At 36.7% G+C, this 20,281-nt stretch overlaps 1 protein-coding gene across 10 annotated transcripts in view; it reads right to left on the bottom strand.

Moving 5' to 3' along the window:
• The window catches only part of Dock3 (dedicator of cytokinesis 3), a 561,871-nt gene that overhangs the window by 255,034 nt on the left and 286,556 nt on the right, over positions 1-20,281 (bottom strand). For all 10 annotated transcript variants that reach the window (XM_074059333.1, XM_074059340.1, XM_074059334.1 and 7 more), the window contains one exon: positions 18,256-18,352. In XM_074059333.1, the coding sequence (XP_073915434.1) occupies positions 18,256-18,352 (97 nt within the window). The remainder of the gene's footprint in view (positions 1-18,255; positions 18,353-20,281) is intronic.

Below are 20,281 nucleotides of genomic sequence, written 5' to 3'. Positions count from 1 at the left end.
ACTACAGGAAGGAGCAGGAAACACTCTGGAACTAATAGGTATAGGCAAAGACTTCCTCAATAGAATCCCAGCAACTAAGAGAAAGGATTGACAAATGGGACTTCATCAAATTAAAAAGCTTATGCACAACAAAAGAAATGATCTCTAAACTGAAGAGACCACCCACAGAGTGGGAGAAAATATTTGCCAGCTATACATCACACAAGGGACTGATAACCAGAATATACAGGGAACTTAAGAAACTAAACTCTACTAAAATCAATGAACCAATTAAGAAATGGGCAACTGAACTAAACAGAACTTTCTCAAAAGAAAAATTCAAATGGCCAAAAAATACATGAAAAAATGCTCACCATCTCTAGCCATAAAGGAAATGCAAATAAAAACCACACTAAGATTCTTCCTCACCCCTGTTAGAATAGCCATCATCAAAAACACCACAAACAACATCTGTTGGCGAGGATGTGGGGGAAAAAGGAACCCTAGTCCACTGCTGGTGGGAATGCAAGCTGGTGCAACCACTCTGGAAAAAAATTTGGAGACTTCTTAAAAATCTAAACATAGATCTGCCATATGATCCAGCAATCCCACTCCTGGGGATATACCCAAAGGAACGCAACACAGGTTACTCCAGAGGTACCCACACACCCATGTTTATTGCAGCACTGTTCACAATAGCCAAGTTATGGAAACAACCAAGATGCTCCACTATTGATACACAATATTGATACACTATTGATACACAATATTGATACTATTATACACAATGGAATTTTACTTAGTCATGAAGAACGAAATCTTATCATTTGCAGGTAAATGGATGGACCTGGAAAACATCATCTTGAGTGAGGTCAGCCAGGCTCAGAAAACCAAAAATCGTTATGTTCTCCCTCATATGTGGACTTTAGATCTAGGGCAAATGCAGCAATGTGGTTGGACTTGGATCACATGACAAAGGGAGAGCACATACAGGATGTATGGGGATAGGTAGAAAACCCAAAACATGAAAGCACTTGATGTCCCCACTCCAGAGGATAACTAATACAGAAACCTTAAAGCGACAGAGGTTATCATAAGAAGAGGATCAGTAACCAGTATAAAGATAAGTTAGAGATTAATCAACATGGGTCGTAACACATGTGTACACAAACGCAATGCTAGGAATATTTCTGTATAGCTATCCCTAACTCAACTAGCAAAAACGCTTTGTCTTCCTTATTATGCTTGTGTCTTTTCTTTAACAAAATTAGTGATAAGGACAGAATAGGGACTGCCTGGAACTGAGGAGGGGAAGGGAGAAGAGCATGGGGGAAGGGTGCAGGGGGGAGAAATGACCCAAACAATGTATGCACATGTGAATAAATGAATAATAAATATAAATAAATAAATAAATAAAGTGGACTCACCCACAGTTGAGTAAGTCTTAGAAATGGATTCTCCCCCTTCCAGAAGAGAAAGCAAACCTGCCCATACATTTATTTCAGCTCTATGAATTAAACAGAGGACCTATTTTGTTCTCCTACTTCTGGCCCACAGAAACTGATAAATGAGTACTCTCTTATACATGTGTAATTCATTAGGGACTTGTGCAGCTCCCAGATTCATCCCTCAAGCTATCTGAATCTGATGCGACTTACCTGAATAACTGACTTCACATTTTAATAGACTGAAGCTTAAAAAGTACAGTGCAAACACTTTAAAATGTACTCAGGGGGCACTCACCAAATATTCATTAGTTACAGCTTGTTATTATTTTTAGAATACAGTTTTCAATTTCTGTATAAAGATATCAACTCACTAAAAAGTCTCTGAGTAATTGCTCTAATCGCCCGCACTTCCTTTAGGAGAACAAACCAGCAGGAATAATGAATTTTTTATTTTTTTACTTAACACATATAAGCAAAATTTTCCTGACAGCAATTAAGGGGGGTTTTCTCACAGCATAAGAGAGGGGATCTTATTTTAATGACATTCATTCTGACATTTAATACCACATTTATTTTATTTATTTATTTTAAAGGTGACTGTGACAGTCACCTTTAAAATATCAAGATGGTCATAGAAGATTGATACTATAGAGATACAGTTTAAAGCTGGCATAAATCTAATAATCAATTAAGGCCTCTTGCCCAGTATCACAAATGAAGACACAGCATTCTAGAGCTAAGGTTCTACTTACAAGAAAACACTTGTTAATGATAGGAAAATCAAGAATCAGGACCTTCTAAATTATTTCACAAAACTCCTTTCTCAACACTTTGTCATTGTTTTATTTAAAGGTAGATTTAAAAAATATTTTTCTGGTTTAAAAAAGTTATGTGAGTTCTCAAAAATTTAAAAACTTAAAAAAATAAGAAAATGAGTATCATATAATCCAAGTTTTGGAGGAAAAAAATTAATATTCTCATGACAAGAGACAAACTCTTAAAAATTCAGGTGTCTCCACCTGAATATTCTGGGAATATAATGGCATGATATGGTATGTTCTCCCAAGTGAATGAAAAGTTACTGAACTTTGAACTAGCCTCTACACAAAGTAAATCACAACTTTTGGTAGGCCTTCTGAGATTTTGGAAGCAACACTTATCATATTTGAGTGTGCTACCTCAGTCCAACTATCTATATCATCCGTATGGTTGCCATTTTTGAATGGTGATCTGAACAAGCAGAAGGCACTATAAGGGCAGGCCGCAGTATAAGCTGCTTTACCACTTGGATCTTAAGATGTAGCAGATCCAATGACACTCAGCATCCATGGCAAACTGAGATGCTGAGAGCTTCCAGGAAGCACAATAGGAAAGTCACAATGTAAAGCATTAGGATTTTGTAACAAATTTACACCCTCTTCCTCAAGTAACTGTTCCTTTTTTTTTTAAGCCTAGGTTTTTTTGTTTGTTTTATTTTTTGTTTTGTTGAAGCTATTCTGAATGGAATTGGTTTTTTAACTTCTTTTTAAGTGAGTTCACTGTTGGTATATATAAAAAGCTACTGTTTTCTGTATGCTGAATTTTTACTCTATAACTTTGCTAATGTGTTTATCATATCTAAGAATCTTTTAAGTTTAGGACATTACATGCAAATAGGGATAATTTGACTTCTTCCTTTCCTACTTGTATACCTTTTATTTCTTTCTCTTGCCTTATTGCTACAATATGGGTGAATACTAAAGACATCATCCTAGGTGAAATAAGTCAGTCACAAAAGGACTGCACAATTCTACTTATATGAAGCACTGAGTCATATTTATAGAGACAAATATAAAATGATGGTTTTCAGGGTTTGTGGGAAGGGAGAAATGGGGAGTTAATGTTTAATGTGTGTAAGAGTTTTCAGTTTGACAAGATGAAAAAAGTTTTGGAGGTAGATGGTAATAGAGGTTGCACAATAATATAAACATATTTGTGTCACTAGACTAAATATTTAAAATGGTTGAAATAGTAAATTTTATGTTATACATATTTTGCCACAAAATTTTAATTAAAAATGATCAGATAGATATATAGTTTCATTTTTGTATCAGAATTCAGAGAATACAGGTAGAAAATAAGTAGTCAAAGGAATGAACTATGCCAGTTACCAATTTATTGCCTTGCACATCCAAATTCACTTTTAACATATTCTGCAAAAAGTGAATGTAGAGAAGATGAAATTTAACCTGAGAGATACCAAGATGGCGATTAGAGGGAGGAAGCAGAAAGCATGTTTCCTAAAGTAAAATCTTGGAGAGACACTGAAGATACACCTTACAGGAAACACCACTGAGAAGAAGCAAAACTTTGACTCCTCCACACCCTCAGCCCGCGCATAGCATTCCCACTCCACGTTAAACAGAGAAACCAGGAGGGCTCCTACGCTGCCAGATACCAGCTCCCAGACCACTTGGGAAGACAAAGACCACAAGGTGAGCTAAGTGACATGCAGCACTCCCACAGACAATCCTGGGCCAGATCAGCATAGCCCCCTGGAAATACCAATCCTCATCCAGGGGAAAAAAAACTGAATAATAAGCAACAAAAACAAAAAAGACATGTAGCAAAGAGAGCAGGGCGCTCTGAGTGCCAAAGATGGGGGGAGGGGCAATTCCACATTGAACTGTAAATGAACAAAGCAGCCGGAGAAGGCAGGAGAAGCAACACCTGCCCAGCAACCAGGAGCGGGAAAGCTTGTAAAAGCGGTGGTGGGAAGAAAACTCCACAGGAAAGGGGGTAAGGCCCACTTCCCAAGTGAACTGTAAATAAACACACTCGCCTGAGAAAGTGGGCATAGCGTCACCTCCCTCAGTGTGCTTGGAAAGGGGAAAGCCTGTAACAGTCACAGTTGCGCCCAGGAGAACTCTAAGTAAACAAAGCCTGTGGGGCTAGGTGAGTGTTAAACTCATCCAAGAGATCTACAAAAATAAAACCATCAGCAACAGCTGGCTGACAGCAGCGGGCAGGTGAGCCACAGCCTCAGATACACATTCACAAAGCTGTCCCCAGACTCTTTTTTTTTTTCTCTCTCTTCCTTTAATGAGACAACAACCGAACTACACCTGCATGCGGAAAAACTTACTGAAACTGTATTGCATTTGAACTTGGGACACTTTGTGGTGTTTTGTTTTTTTGGGGTTTTTATGTAATTTTTCCCCTTTGATGAGACAAAGACAGAACTACTTCTGAGACACCATCTCCAGGATTAGAGGCTGAGGGACTAACACCAAAACTATTAAGACTGAAACTTCATTGCATTTGAACTAGGAGACTTTTTTTTCAATCCTCTTTCTGGCTCTCTAATGCCTGTTTAGCTTACTGATAATTATTAAACTATCTCTCCCTGTTAATATCTTTGAAACTTTTTGTTTGTTTCTTTTGTTTTGTTTTACTTGTCTGTTTATTTGTTTTTCCCTTTTTCTTTACCTTCTTTGCTTTCCCTCTCCTCTCACCTTTCCATTCTAAATATCACCATTGTTACTATTACAAGCTAGAAAATACTTAATTGCACACAGTACAGGGACAATAACAACACCAAGGGCAATGACAGGAACAGAAAAAACAGGAAAATCAGTTTCCCCACAGCAAAAAATTAGTACAGGAACCAGAGGGAAATGAAGAAAACAGACACTCACACCCAGACTCCAACAAAATGAATATTAACTATGACAAAGAACCCAATGAAGCCCATAAGAATAATCTAAAAGAAGAAATCCTACAGGTAATCAATGACAATTTTATAGATATGATAATGGACATGGTCAACGAAAATGTACAGTAGACACTCAAGAAATTCCAAGACAAAAAAAAAGAGAATTTGAAAAAGCACGAGAAGAAATAAAAGAAACCATAGAAGCACTGTATAAACACCAAAGTGAAAGAGAGGACACGATGAATAAATGGATAAATGAACTCAGGACAAAAATAGACAACATTAAAGAGGAAACCAGCCAGGATATGGAAAACCTCAGAAAAAAGAACTAAACAGAACTGCAAAACAAAAGGGAAGGCCAATCCAGCAGAATAGAACAAACAGAAGACAGAATCTCAGAACTCAAAAATGAAATGGTAATTAAAGGAAAAACCAAAGAACTATTAAACAACTCAAGACCTGTGAAAAGAAAATGCAAGAACTCACCAACTCCATCAAAAGACCAAACCTGAGAATCATGGGCATTGAAGAAGGAAGAGAGGTGCAAGCAAAGGGAATGCATAATATATTCAACAAAATAATAACAGAAAATTTCCCAAATCTAGAGAAATGTATTCCCATACAGATGCAAGAATACTCCAGAACACCAAACAGACCAGACCAAAATAGAACCACCCCAAAGCATATCATCATTAAAACAACAAGTGCAGAGACCTGAGAAAGAATATTGAAGACTGTAAGAGAAAAAAACCAAATACCATACAAAGGTAAACCCATCAAAATCACAGCAGACTTCTCAACAGAAACATTAAAGCAAGAAGAGCTTGGGGTGAGATCTTCTGGGCACTGAATGAAAATAACTTCAACCCTAGAACACTCTAACCAGCAAAACAATCATTCAAAATAGATGGAGCAATAAAAGTCTTCCATGATGAGCAGAAACTAAAACAATATGTGACCACAAAGCCACCACTACAAAAGAGTCTTCAAGGGATTCTGCACACAGAAAGTGAAACCCAACATAACCATGAAAGGGCATGCAGCACCAAACTACAAGAAAAGAAAAAGCAAGAAAGTAGAGAGTAACCTCAACTTAGGTACACACAACCAAACCATCAAACAACTAAGACAACTAAATCACAGGAATCACCACATACTTCTCAGTACTAACACTTAATGTTAATGGACTTAATTCCCCAATCAAAAGGCACGATTTGACGAACTGGATTAAAAAGAAAGATCCAACAATTTGTTGCTTACATGAACCCATCACACCAACAGAAATAAGCATATGCTTAGGATGAAAGTCTGCAAGAAGATTTACCTAGCCAATGGCCCCCAAAGACAGGCAGGAGTAGCAATATTTATCTCTGACAAAGTAGACCTGAAACCTACATTATCAAACAAGATAAAGAAGGACATTCCATACTAATAAAAGGGGAAATAGACCAAAAGGAAATAACAATTATCAACCTATATGCAACCAATGTCAACGCACCCAATTTCATCAAACATACCCTGAAAGACCTAAAAGCATATATTAACGCCAACACAGTGGCTGTGGGAGACTTTAATACTCCATTATCATCAACAGATAGGTCATCCAAACAAAAAATCAATAAAGAAATCCAAGACCTAAAATATATCATAGATCAAATGGACCTAGTTGATACCTACAGAACATTTCATCCAACTTCTACACAATATATATTCTTCTCAGCAGCCCATGGAACCTTCTCCAAAATAGATCATATCCGAGGGCACAAAGCAAGCCTCAGCAAATATAAGAAGACAGAAATTATACCAGGCATTCTATCTGATCACAATGCAATAAAACTAGAACTCAACAACAAAAATAAAGACAAAAAACATGCAAACAGCTGGAAACTGAATAACTCATTGCTTAATGAACAACGGGTCATTGATGAAATAAAAGAGGAAATTAAAAAGTTCCTGGAAGTCAATGATAATGAAAACACAACCTGCTGGAACCTATGGGACACAGCAAAGGCAGTCCTGAGAGGAAAGTTTATAGCCATGACTGCATATATTAAAAAGACTGAAAGATTCCAAAAAAATGACCTAATGATACATCTCAAACTCCTAGAAAAACAAGAACAAGCAAATCCCAAAGCAAATGGGAGAGAAATAATAAAAATAAGAGCTAAAATCAACAAAATAGAAACAAAAAAAAAACATACAAAGAATTAATGAAACAAAAAGTTGGTTCTTTGAAAAAAAAAAAACAAGATCGATAGACCCGAGACAAACCTGACTAACATGAGGAGAGAAAAAACCCAAATTAGTAGAATCAGGAATGCAAAAGGGGAGATAACAAAAAACACCATGGAAGTCCAGGAAATCATCAGAGACTACTTTGAGAACCTATATTCAAATAAATTTGAAAATCTTAAAGAAATGGACAGATTTCTAGATACATATGATCATCCAAAACTGAACCAAGAGGATATTAATCACCTGAATAGATGTATAACACAAAATGAAATTGAAGCAGCAATCAAGAGTCTCCCCAAAAAGACAAGTCCAGGACCTGATGGATTCTCTGCTGAATTCTATCAGACCTTTAAAGAAGAACTGATACCAACCCTCCTTAAACTGTTCCATGAAATACAAAGGGAAAGAAAACTGCCTAACACACTTTATGAAGCCAGTATTACACTTATCCCCAAACCAGGCAAAGAAACCTCCAAAAAGGAGAACTATAGGCCAATCTCTTTAATGAACATTGATGCAAAAATCCTCAATAAAATAATGGCAAACTGAATTCAACAACACATCAAAAAGATCATTCACCACGAACAAGTAGGCTTCATCCCAGGAATGCAGGAGTGTTTCAACATACGAAAGTCAATAAACGTAATAAACCACATTAACAGAAGCAAAGACAAAAACCACTTGATCATCTCAATAGATGCAGAAAAAGCCTTTGATAAGATCCAACACCACTTCATGATAAAAGCCCTAAGAAAACTGGGAACAGAAAGAAAGTACCTCAACATTATAAAAGCTATATATGACAAACCTACAGCCAGCATTATACTTAATGGACAAAAACTGAAACCATTTCCTCTGAAATCAGGAACTAGACAAAGATGCCCACTATCTCCAATCCTATTCAACATAGTACTAGGATTCCTAGCCAGAGCAATTAGGCAAACAGAAGGAATAAAAGGAATACAAATAGGTAAAGAAACTGTCAAACTATCCCTATTTGCAAATGATATGATCCTATACCTTAAAGACCCAAGAAACTCTACTCAAAAGCTCCTAGACACCATCAACAGCTATAGCAAGGTAGCAGGATATAAAATCAACATAGAAAAATCATTAGCATTTCTATACACTAATAATGAACAAACTGAGAAAGAATATGTGCAAAGAATTCCACTTACAATAGCCTCAAAAAAATCAAATACCTAGGTGTAAACTTAACATAGGATGTAAATGACCTCTACAAGGAAAACTATAAACTTCTGAAGAAAGAGATTGAGGAAGATTATAGAAAGTGGAGAGATCTCCCATGCTCATGGATTGGTAGAATCAACATAGTAAAATTTCTCTATACTCCCAAAAATAATCTACATGTTTAATGCAATTCCCATCAAAATTCCAATGACATTCATTAAAGAGATTGAAAAATCCACCATTAAATTTATACAGAAACACAAGAGACCACGAATAGCAAAGGCAATACTCAGTCAAAAGAACAATGCTGGAGGTATCACAATACCCGACTTCAAACTATATTACAAAGCAATAACAATAAAAACAGCATGGTACTGGCACAAAAACAGACATGAAGACCAGTGGAACAGAACAGAGGACCCAGATATGAAGCCACACAGCTATACCCAACTTGTCTTTGACAAAGGTGCTAAAAATATACGGTGGAGAAAAGACAGCCTCTTCAACAAAAACTGCTTGGAAAACTGGTTAGCTGTCTGCAAAAAAGTGAAAATAGATCCATGTATATCACACTGTACAAATATTAACTCAAAATGGATCAAGGATCTTAATATCAGACCACAAACTCTAAAGGTGATACAAGAAAGAGTAGGAAATACTCTGGACTTAATAGGTATAGGCAAGAACTTTCTCAATGGAACCCCAGCAGCACAGCAACTAAGAGACAGCATAGATAAATGGGACTTCATAAAACTAAAAAGCTTCTGCTCAACAAAAGTAATGGTCTCTAAACCGAAGAGACCACCCATAGAGTAGGAGAAAATATTTGCCAGCTACACATCAGACAAAGGACTGATAACCAGAATACATAGGGAACTTAAAAAACTAAATTCACCCAAAATTAATGAACCAATAAAGAAATGGGCAAGTGAACTAAACAGAACTTTCTCAAAAGAAGAAATTCAAATGGCCAAAAAAACACATGAAAAAATGCTCACGATTTCTAGCAATAAAGGTAATGCAAATTAAAACCACACTAAGATTCCACCTCATCCCTGTTAGAATAGCCATCATCAAAAACACCACTAATGACATCTGTTGGCAAGGATGTGGGGAAAAAGGAACTCTAGTCCACTGCTGGTGGGAATGCAAACTAGTATAACCATTCTGGAAAAAAACTTGGAGGCTACTTAAAAATCTAAACATTGATCTACCATATTATCTAGCAATACCACTCTTGGGGATATACCCAAAAGAATGTGACACAGGTTACTCCAGAGGCACCTGCACACCCATGTTTATTGTGGCACTATTCACAATAGCCAAGTTATGGGAACAGCCAAGATGCCCCACCACCAATGAATGGATTAAGAAAATGTGGTATTTATACATAATGGAATTTTATGCAGCCATGAAGAAGAACGAAATGTTATCATTCACAGATAAATGGATGGAATTGGAGAACATCATTCTGAATGAGGTTAGCCTGGCCCAAAAGACCAAAAATCATATGTTCTCCCTCATATGCGGATATTAGATCAAGGGCAAACACAACAAGGGGATTGGACTTTGATCACATGATAAAGAGAGACCACACGAGCGAGGTATTAGGATAGGTAAGACATCTAAAAAATTAGATAGCATTTGTTGCCCTCAACACAGAGATACTAAAGCAGATACTTTAAAGCAACTGAGGCCAATAGAAGGGGACCAGAAACTCAAGAAAAGGTTAGTTCAAGAAGAATTAACTTAGAAGGTAACACACATGCACAGGAAATCAATGCGAGTCAACACCTTGTATAGGTATCCTTACCTCAACTAGTAAAAAAAACCCTTGGTCCTTCCTATTATTGCTTATACTCTCTCTTCAACAAAATTAGAGATAAGGGCAAAATAGTTTCTGCCAGGTAGTGAAGGGTAAGGGAGGGTAAGGGAGGAGCGGGGTGGGGGGCGTAAGGGAGGGGGGGAAGAGGGAGCAATGACCCAAACATTGTATGCACATATGAATAAAATAAAAATTAAAAAAAGAAAAAGAAATTTAACCTGAGCAGTAAACAAGATGATGGCCAAAAGAACTTTAACACATTATCTCTTTCATTTTTCCCAAAATATTCCAGGAAGAACCTAACTATGTATGTATATAGATGTTTATATTGTTGATGCTTATTGTATTTCTTCAGAAAATGAATTCTTCAGTTGGGAGTTATCCACATCCATTTTATATCCAATGCACTGAATATGCTGAAGTTTTTAGTTTATTGAAGTGGAAGTGTCTAATCATTCAGGAAATTATTGTTTCCTGCATCTGTGAAAGGAACACAGCAGGTCAATGTCCTAATATGGATGGCTTCATAACTAGGAAGGGAAAATGAAAAGGGGACCATTCATAATAGTCTTTTAGGGTTCCTAGAAACCAGGAAGGGTGCAGGATCTGTTATATCCAATCTCATAATATTGCCCTAATATAGAGGAGGTTGTTGGAAACTTACTACATCAATCAGGCAATTCATTTATTGATTATCCTCGAAATCGAATGTTAATTTCTAAGCAGGAAAAAAATCTGATTTTTAAATTAGATTTTAAAGCTGGAATTTTTTTCTTTATCCAATAATTGCTTGATTTGGCTTAATTTTAAATGAAAAACAATGTTTTCTTAAAATTAATGAGGAAAGGTTAATAAACTTCCAAGGAAACAATAAATATGCATCAATTGAAAACCACCTCTGAAATTTTTAGCTAGGAATTACGAAGTTAGAGAATGGTTTTAGGAACTGTGACATCTACCAAAGAAAGTAAATGTCACACAAGTAATTTACACAAATTAAGAAACTCACTTAAATTTAATCAGTCCTTAGCACCTTCTATTTGCCAGGTACTCTGGAAAAGGCTTTTATGTACTGTTGCTTGTTTGTTTGTTACTATTTGTGTTCATAATAACCAATATCCTGGCACTTCTCTCAATTTTACAGATAAGGAGATGAAGACTCTGAGTGTTTAAGTACTTTATAGTAAGCCACAAAGCTTACTTCTCTCAACTATTATATCCATCTAAAACTGGTATTATGCCTGAAGAGTATGGCCTGACATGGAACCCAGTGAGGCTGATACTCCAGGGTAGAAATTGGGACTGGAGAGAAATAAAGAAGTTGGCCATTTGGGGAAGCATTATAAAATTCTTTACATAGGAATAAATTAGTAAGTAGAGCCTTCTTAAGCAAGAAAATATATGTGGTTTCTAAGAGCAAATTTCTAAAAATAGGGTATTTCTTTAGGAGAGAATTTTGAAAAAAGGAGACATCTGCTTTCTTGGAAATACTCTTTTTTATGCACAAAGATAGCACAGTTTTTAGTCTTTCAGTTGAAGAAACAGAGTTACACACTCAGTCATTTCTAAACAATACTGCATTCCTACATGTTTTTAATCTATAGATTTAGAACATCATACCTGAAAAAAATCATTTTCGGCTCCTGCTAGGCAAAAACATTTCCCAGGAATTAGGAAAGTGTTAAAATATTTCAACCTTTTTAAACATGATTCATACCTAGAAAGCAAGCCTGAGAACTGGGTATCACTGAAAGAATATAATTAGGAATAATTTCCTCTTCCAATTCTCTGAACACAAATATACGAAGATATACAATTTCACTGGGGCTGCCTTTGAGAGTACACAAGCTTGCCCATCAACCCATCACTTTATGTCTGAAATACTAAATGTGTTTCTCAATACTTAACATCATTATCTTAAAATCCTCAGAATTATAATTACTAGGGTCTGAAGAATTTTAAGGTTTTTCCAGTTGTGCTAATCACACAACTAATATCCAGCTGGGCATGATGGATCACACTTGTTAATTCTAGCTACTCAGGAGGTAGATATTGGAAGGATTATGGCTTAAAGCCAACCCCTGGCAAGGAGTTCATGAGATCCTGATCAACGGCTGGGCATGGTGATGAGCATATGTCATCCCAGCTACTCCTCAGGGAAGAACAAATAAGAGGATCGTGTTTCAGGCCAGCAAGACTCTATTCAAAAAATAATTAAAGAAAAAAGGGCTGGGGGCATGGCTCAAGTGCTTGCTTAGCAAGTACAAAGCCCTGGGTTCAAATTCCACTAGAGCAAAAACAAAAACAAAATAAAAAAAAAGAAACTTGACATAACCACCAGCAAATGGAGGTATACATTCTAACAGAATTCAACGGCAGAGGATAGTTTAGACTTTCTTCTTTGTTAATTTAACGAAGGATTTATTATCACAATAATTTAATTTGCATCCCTTTGATCATTAGTAAAACTGAACATTTCTCTAATATACTGCTTTATGAATGGCTTATTTGTACCTTTGATGATTATTTATTGGGGTTTTAACTAGTTTTCTCATTGATTTTATACAGCGAGATACTGACCTTTATTGTCATATACGTTGAAACATATTTCTCATAGCTATTTGCCTTTCATTATATTTTCCTTTTGTTTTCAAAATCAGATAAATTAAGACTGTTAGAAAGTATTGCCTAGATTCATTTTGGCTCTTAAGTATAATTACACCTCAAAAGACAGCTATTTAAAACAATCATTTGGTACTTGTTATGTTAACAGTAGCTTAACCAGAAATGCTGAGATTTGCTAAAATGGCAAAAAAGGTGAAAATTTCATAGACAGAAAGGAAAAAGTTTAAACTATATTGACAATTTTAAACTTCCATGAAAAAGCATAAAAATGACTACTTGCGATAATCATCTTTCCAAAATAACCCCCCATTTTCATGCTTTTTCACATCTCTGGAAAAATAAGTCTATAAGCCTCAAATGCACATCTAAAATATTTTTTAGAAATTAAAATTTCAAAGCTCTTATATCAAACAGCAACTCTAATTTATCTAGAACATTTTTAAATAATACCAGCTACTTTAACAGAAGATGTATTGGTACCATTTAATTTTTAGGCACAACTCATTTATTCTCAAAAATTATTATCAACTTACCAAAAATTTTTAAAGGAAAGCCTGGATGATTCTATTTTTTTCTTTTTTTGGCAGTACTGGGGGGCTTGAACTCAGGGCCTCATGCTCATTAGTCAGGTACTCTACCACCTGAGCCATTCCACCAGCCCTTTTTTTGCATTGGTTATTTTTGAACCACAATCCTCCTAGTTCTGCTTCTCCGCATAGCTGAAAGGGCAGGAGAACTATTGCTCCCAGCCATTGGTTGAAATGCGGTCTCACTTTTTTCCTGGGCTAGGCTTGAACCATGATCCTCCTGATCTCCACCTCCCAAGTAGCCAGGATTATAGGCTTGAAAAACTCCGCCCAGCCTCTAATCTTTCTTATCCATATCTTTATTACTTTCCCATGTTTTACCTAAAATCCAATTGCCCATATAAACAAAATATTCAAGAGCTGGTGAAGACATCAGTCCACTATTTTACAAATAGGTCTGGCAAAAAAAGAAAAGTACGTAAGAGCTGTACAGGGAAATGATTTTCACAATCATTTATTACCAGTGATTCCTTAGGACTCATCTTCCCTCCCTTCCTCCCTCCCTTCCTTCCTTCCTGCCTTCCTTTTTTTGTGGTACTGGGGTTTGGATTCAGGGCCTCATGTTTGTTAGCCCAGGTTGGCCTGGGACCGTGATCCTCTTACCTATTCCTCTTATGTAGTTGAGATGATAGCTGTGCACCATCACACCCAACTTGTTTGTCGACATGAGATCTGACTTTTTTTTGTCTCAACTATCCTTGAACCACAATCTTCCCAGTCTCTGGTTTCTGAGTAGATAGGATTACAGGTATCCAGTCACTGTGCTTGGCCTCATTCTCCTCGTTTTCTATAGTAGTAGAAACCCTGATTTTTTGACTAGTATATGACCATCAGGAATAATGTTTAATTTTCAGCCTCTGTTTCATCTAGAGGTTACATTGTGATTTCAGTTTTAACCAAAAAGATGTAGACAGGAAGTGTGTGCAACTTCTAAGAAGTGTCCTTAAAAGGAAGGCATATGCTTTTTTTCCCCTCTCCTCCTTTATATTAGCCAGAATGTATATATGCTGTCTAGAGCTACCAAGCAAAGTACTATAATGAGGAAGATAGAGCAAGAGGACAGAATGAGCCCAAGTCCTTGACTATAGAGTTGCAATACAAAACTCAGACTGCCTATGCTTACTTGGGAAAGATAGAAATGTCTATTGTGTTTAAAATGCTATTATTTTACTTAAGAGAATAGGAGAAGTGGCATTTCCAGATAATCTCCATCCTAATTAACATACTTTCCTTATCAGCAGAAAATAAGCAACTACTAAAATCATAATAAACTGAATGACATGTATTAAGGATACTCCATAAGACAAAGTAATGTGTTTATTAAAGTCCTAGTGTCTATGAACCCAGGTTTGGGTTTTGGTTGGGTGTTCAACTGCTTGTATGACTTTGGACACATTCCTACCCTCTCTAAATTCACTTTTCAATCTAATATGAAAAGAATAATAGTGATTGTTAGAATTAAGATGAGATGTGTAAACTATGAAGAACATGCACAAGGCAACCACTCAGTATATGTCAGTGATACTAATGCACTTCAATGATTGCGTATATAACAGTGGTCCCATAAGATTATATCATCTATTTATAGCCATTTTATTATATGCAACTATACTCTGTGATGATGTCACAATAACGAAATTGTGTAAGGATGCATTTCCCAGATACATCCTCATTATTAACACACAACTATATTGCTATCAATGTAAAATCAATAAATTACTTACTAATTGTATTTTTTGCAGTGATGGAGACCAAACTCAAGATTTTGCACATGCTAGGCAACTACTCTACCACACTAGCGCTCTATCCTATTGTTTTTAATGATTTAACATAAGAATTATATTAGCTACATCTCCAACAAAGCTGTCTCCCCTATGAATCAGATTTGTTTAACTTGTTTTCTTGAAGGGACAGTAAAGAAAAATTAAAGAGACGAATGGGCATGGTTCCTATTTCAGATAGTTAATATGATTAAAGAACAATATCAACTGGTTAAAAAGCTGCCTATTAACTACTAATCATTAGATTTGACTTTACACAGAAAGTGCTAACATGTATATTTTAAATTCAAATGTTACCAAAATTTGGATCTTTCCATAATCTAAATGTTCCTTGAATATAGATAAATAAGTAACATCAATTTTTAAGACTTTTTAAAAGAGAAGTTTTAGGTCTATTGTAAAAACAAGAGGAAGGTATAGATTTATCAAATATCACCTTGTCTCCTTATATATTTAAAACACATCCTTATCAACATTCCCCACCAAAGTGATACATTTATCACAGTGACACATAATAGTCACTAAAGTCCAAAGTTTACATTAGGGTTCACTTTTGGTATTATACCTATTATGGTTTGTACAAATGTATAATGACATGTATCCACCATTACAAATCATATAGCAAATTTTCACTGCCCTAAAACTCCTCCGTGTTCCACCTATTCACCCACTCCCACCACTACTTTAATCCCTGGTAAACACTGATCTTCTTATAATCTCCATACTTTTGAGTTATCACCAACTTTTTTTGGCAGTAGTGGGGTTTGAACTTCTGGTTCATGGTTGCTAGGCAGGCGCTCCACCACGTGAATCATACTGCCAGTTCTTTTTACACTCGGTTTATTAAGATAGGGTCTTGCTTTATGCGTGGGCCGTGATCTTCCCTTTCCACATAACTGGGATGACAGGCACATGATCATGACTGTGCCCAGCCTTTTGTTGAGATGTGGTCTCGCAGACTTTGAGGCCAGCCTCAAACTACAATCCTCCTGATCGATCTCTCAAGTAACCAGAATTATAAGGTTGGGCCGCTGTGCCTGTCATATCATTAACTTTTAAAGAGTTGCTAAATATCTTCCTCCTGGCATTTAATTTGTTCTCATTTCTAGAAATCATTTTCCTTTATGATCTAAACTTATTTTCTTAAGTTTTAATAATACATTTTGTATAACCTAACATATACAAAATATCTGTTCAATATGTACTAAGTATAGAAATGTGCTAATGAGATATTTTCCATCAGTTTCTGCACATTATCTTTGAATTTCAGCACATTATTTAATTCACTCATTCATTCATTTGGTAGTGCTGAGGATTGAATCCAGGGCCTCCCACAGGCTAGGCAAGCCAATCTACCACTTGAGTCACACCTCCAGTTGTTTTTGATTTAGTTTATTTTTAAGATAGAATATCATGCCTTTTGCGGGCAGCTGGCCTCAGACTGCAATTCTCCTACCTTCATATCTAACCTAGCTACGATTACAGGCCTGTACCACTATACTAAGCATTTTTAAATAAAGATTCATTAATACAATGGGATTTCACTGTGAAAATTCCATAGATGCCTATGGTATACATTGAACTAGTCACTCTATTATATTCTTTTAACTCTCTGCCTCCTCCCCACTTTTCAAACAGTATTTGGCAGGTTTCATTATGCTTTCTTTATATAATGCAATATACTTCAATCATCTTCAATCCCGCTCTACCTGCCCACTGATTCCCCCTGACAGTTCCCCTTTTGCACTCATATCCATTATTGCTATTATTTTCATTTTCGACTATATTCCACATATAAGCAAAATATGTGATATTTGGTCTTTGAGCTTGACTTATTCACTATTTCATTGTTGGAGCTAATCATTGACAGATGACTGGATCATAAGGGCTCTGACCTAGTTAATGGATTATCCATTAATATATTCATAGCTTCATGCCATTATTGGGAAGTGGTAGAATCTAAGAGATGGGGCCTAGATGGAAGAAGCAAGCAGGTTACTGTGGGGAGGGTGCCTTTGAAGAGTGTATCTTGTTCCTGGCTTTTATCTGTCTATCTCTTTCTCTCTGCTTCCTATCCACCATGAGGTTAAGCAACTTTGCTCCACCATATGCCACCTCCCCATAATTCTCTGCCTCATCAAACATGGGCATAGAAGCAACAGAGCCAAGTGACCAAGGACTAGAACCTCTGAAATAATGAGCCAAAACAAATCTTTCCTCCTTTGTTTGTATCAGGCATTTTTGTGTTACAGCAATGAGAAATAACTAACAGGATTTCTATTGCATTTTCAATTAATTGCTAGCCAAGTATTTTTTTTATTGCTTTATTATTCATAAGTGCATACACGGCTTAGGTCATTTCTCCCTCCTGCCCCCACCCCCTCCCTTACCACCCACACCACCCTCTCCCTTTCCCCCCCACCACCTCAATACCCAGCAGAAACTATTTTGCTAGCAAAGTATTATAGATGGCATATCCTTTAATCTTAACAGTTATAAAAAAACCATTAATACAATTTCTTGGCTTTTAGTCACTATTAGGATCAGAAATGATAAAAGTTAACCCAACTGGTAAGTTTGTTTATTCATTCAGTAAATACCTGCTTTATAAAAAGCATATGGAGACACAACAATTCTATAAAACAGCTAAGATTCCCAGTTATGAAACTTACATTCTAGTGACCAGAGTAGGATACAGGCATATGAATAACGTTTTCTTCCAGTTGCAAAAACTCAGTTTACTACATTTCAGCTAATATAGGAACATACATTTGGAAAAATGAAAATATTAGTAAATTTCAAACTGCAGAACTGACATAGATCAGATATCCTTTCTTAACTTAGTACAACATACCTTTAATGTTCTATTAAACTATACTCAACTACTTACCACATATAGTTGTTTCCACAGACTGGCCCATTCTTGTAGAGTTGCTGTAACCTCAGTCACAATAGAATCTTCAAGAGGAACCACAGTTTCATATTGCCTAGAAAGAGCCACAACATGTTCCATGTTATCTTTGATAAAATCTTAGACTACTGTCTGCTGCATTTTTCACTGTGTGTAACTCAAATTTCAAATTCATGCAAATACAAAAAAAAAGTACTTCTAATTGAGCAAAAATCTTTCTGCAGTGATCTGCAATGATGTAACTGGGCTTAATTAATGTGAAAAAACTGGAGTTTTACTATATGATTCCTAATTTTAGTATTTTTAGAAACATGAATTGAAGACACAGTTTTTAAGCATTAAGTTTCTTTTTTTATTCAAGGACAAACCATACACTACTAAAATCTAGCTAAGATGAATTTTTTAAAATCATTTGTGCCCTTTAATATTTTCTTTAATGAAAGAAAGACTTGGTGGGAAGACTAGAAGGGGGAATGGATTTTGAAATTTTATAAGAACTACCTTATACTGCCACTGAACTTTATTAGAAACTAGTGTGAGTATAGGAATTCTACAAGTGGTAGAGGAATTCTGAACACAGAAACAGAAATGTGCTTAGATTCTCTTAGGCTGTCTCATAAGCAGCATCCACTATGATGCCAATCCCTGTGATAATCTGTGGTAATTATCAAGGACTGATGAACAAAAATGGACAAGGTACCTATCTTCAAAGAGCTCTTGGTCTGGATAAGGAATCAGACAAACAATCACAACAAATAAATATAAGCAGTAATAAATCTAAAATGAAAATAAAAAGGTATGGTGAGAGTTTTTACCTTATGGACACAATTAAAGATGAGAGGATCAGTGAACTCTTCTCTGAAAAGGTAGCAAGGACCAAAACATTAAAAAAAAAAAATCATGGTTGGATTCCAAGATGGCAGCTAGAGGGAGGAAGCAGAAAGTGTGCCTCCTATAGTGAAATCTTGGAGAGACGCTGGAGACACACCTTGCAGGCAAAACCACCGAGAAGAGGCAAAACTTTTGACGCATCCACACCTCCAGCCAGTGCAGAGCATTTCCACTTCACGTTAAACGGAGAAACCAGGAGGGCCCCCTGGCCGCCAGTCACCCACGCCCAGACGTCTGGGGAAGATGCGGACAAGGTGAGCATAGCAGTACTGCGGTACTCCCACAGACAACCCTGGGCCAGAGAAGCATAGACCCCTGGACAGACCGACCTCCACCCAGGGAAAAAAAAGAGAAACTGAATAATAAGCAATAAGAACAATAAAGACACACAGGAAAGAGGGTGGGGCACGCTGAGCACTGAAGATTGGGGGAAGGGAATCCTTCCCGGAACTGTAAATAAACAAGCCGGGCAGGCGGGAGCAGCAACCAGGAGTGGGAAAGCTTGTGAGAGTGGCGGAGGGAGGAAAACTCCACAGGAGAGGGGGGAAGACCCACTTTGCACGTGAGCTGTAAACAAACACGCAGGCCTGAGAAAGCAGGTGCAGTGTCACCTCCCCCAGTGTGCTTGCAAAGGGGAAAGCTTGTAGCAGCAGCTCACACACAAGAGAACTCTGAGTAAACAAAGCCTGCAGGGCCAGGTGAGTGTTAAGCTCACCCCAGAGATCTGCATAAATAACACCTCCAGCAACAGCAGGCTGACAACAGTGGGCCGGCAAGCCACAGCTGCAGATACCATTCTCAGAACTGTCTCCAGACTCTTTTTTTTTTCTTCCTCTCTCCCTACCTTTGATGAGAGAACAACCGAACTACACCTGCATGCTGAAAAACTTACTGAAACTGTATTGCATTTGAACTTGGGACACGTTGTGGGTGTTTTTTTTGTGTGTGCAGTTTTGTTCTACTTTATCTGTCCCCTTTGATGAGACAACTACAGAACAACATCTGAGGCAACATCTCCAGGACTGGAGACTAAGATGGACACCAAAATTATTAAAACTGAAAATTCACTGCATTTGAACATGGAGGTTTTTTTTTTTTTTTTCATTTTGTTTTA

This window comes from Castor canadensis, chromosome 17 (genome assembly GCF_047511655.1).
Source record: "Castor canadensis chromosome 17, mCasCan1.hap1v2, whole genome shotgun sequence".
NCBI lineage: Eukaryota > Metazoa > Chordata > Mammalia > Rodentia > Castoridae > Castor > Castor canadensis.
The sequence above is the reverse complement of the archived record's forward strand: the minus strand, read 5'-3'. Positions and strand labels throughout refer to the sequence as shown.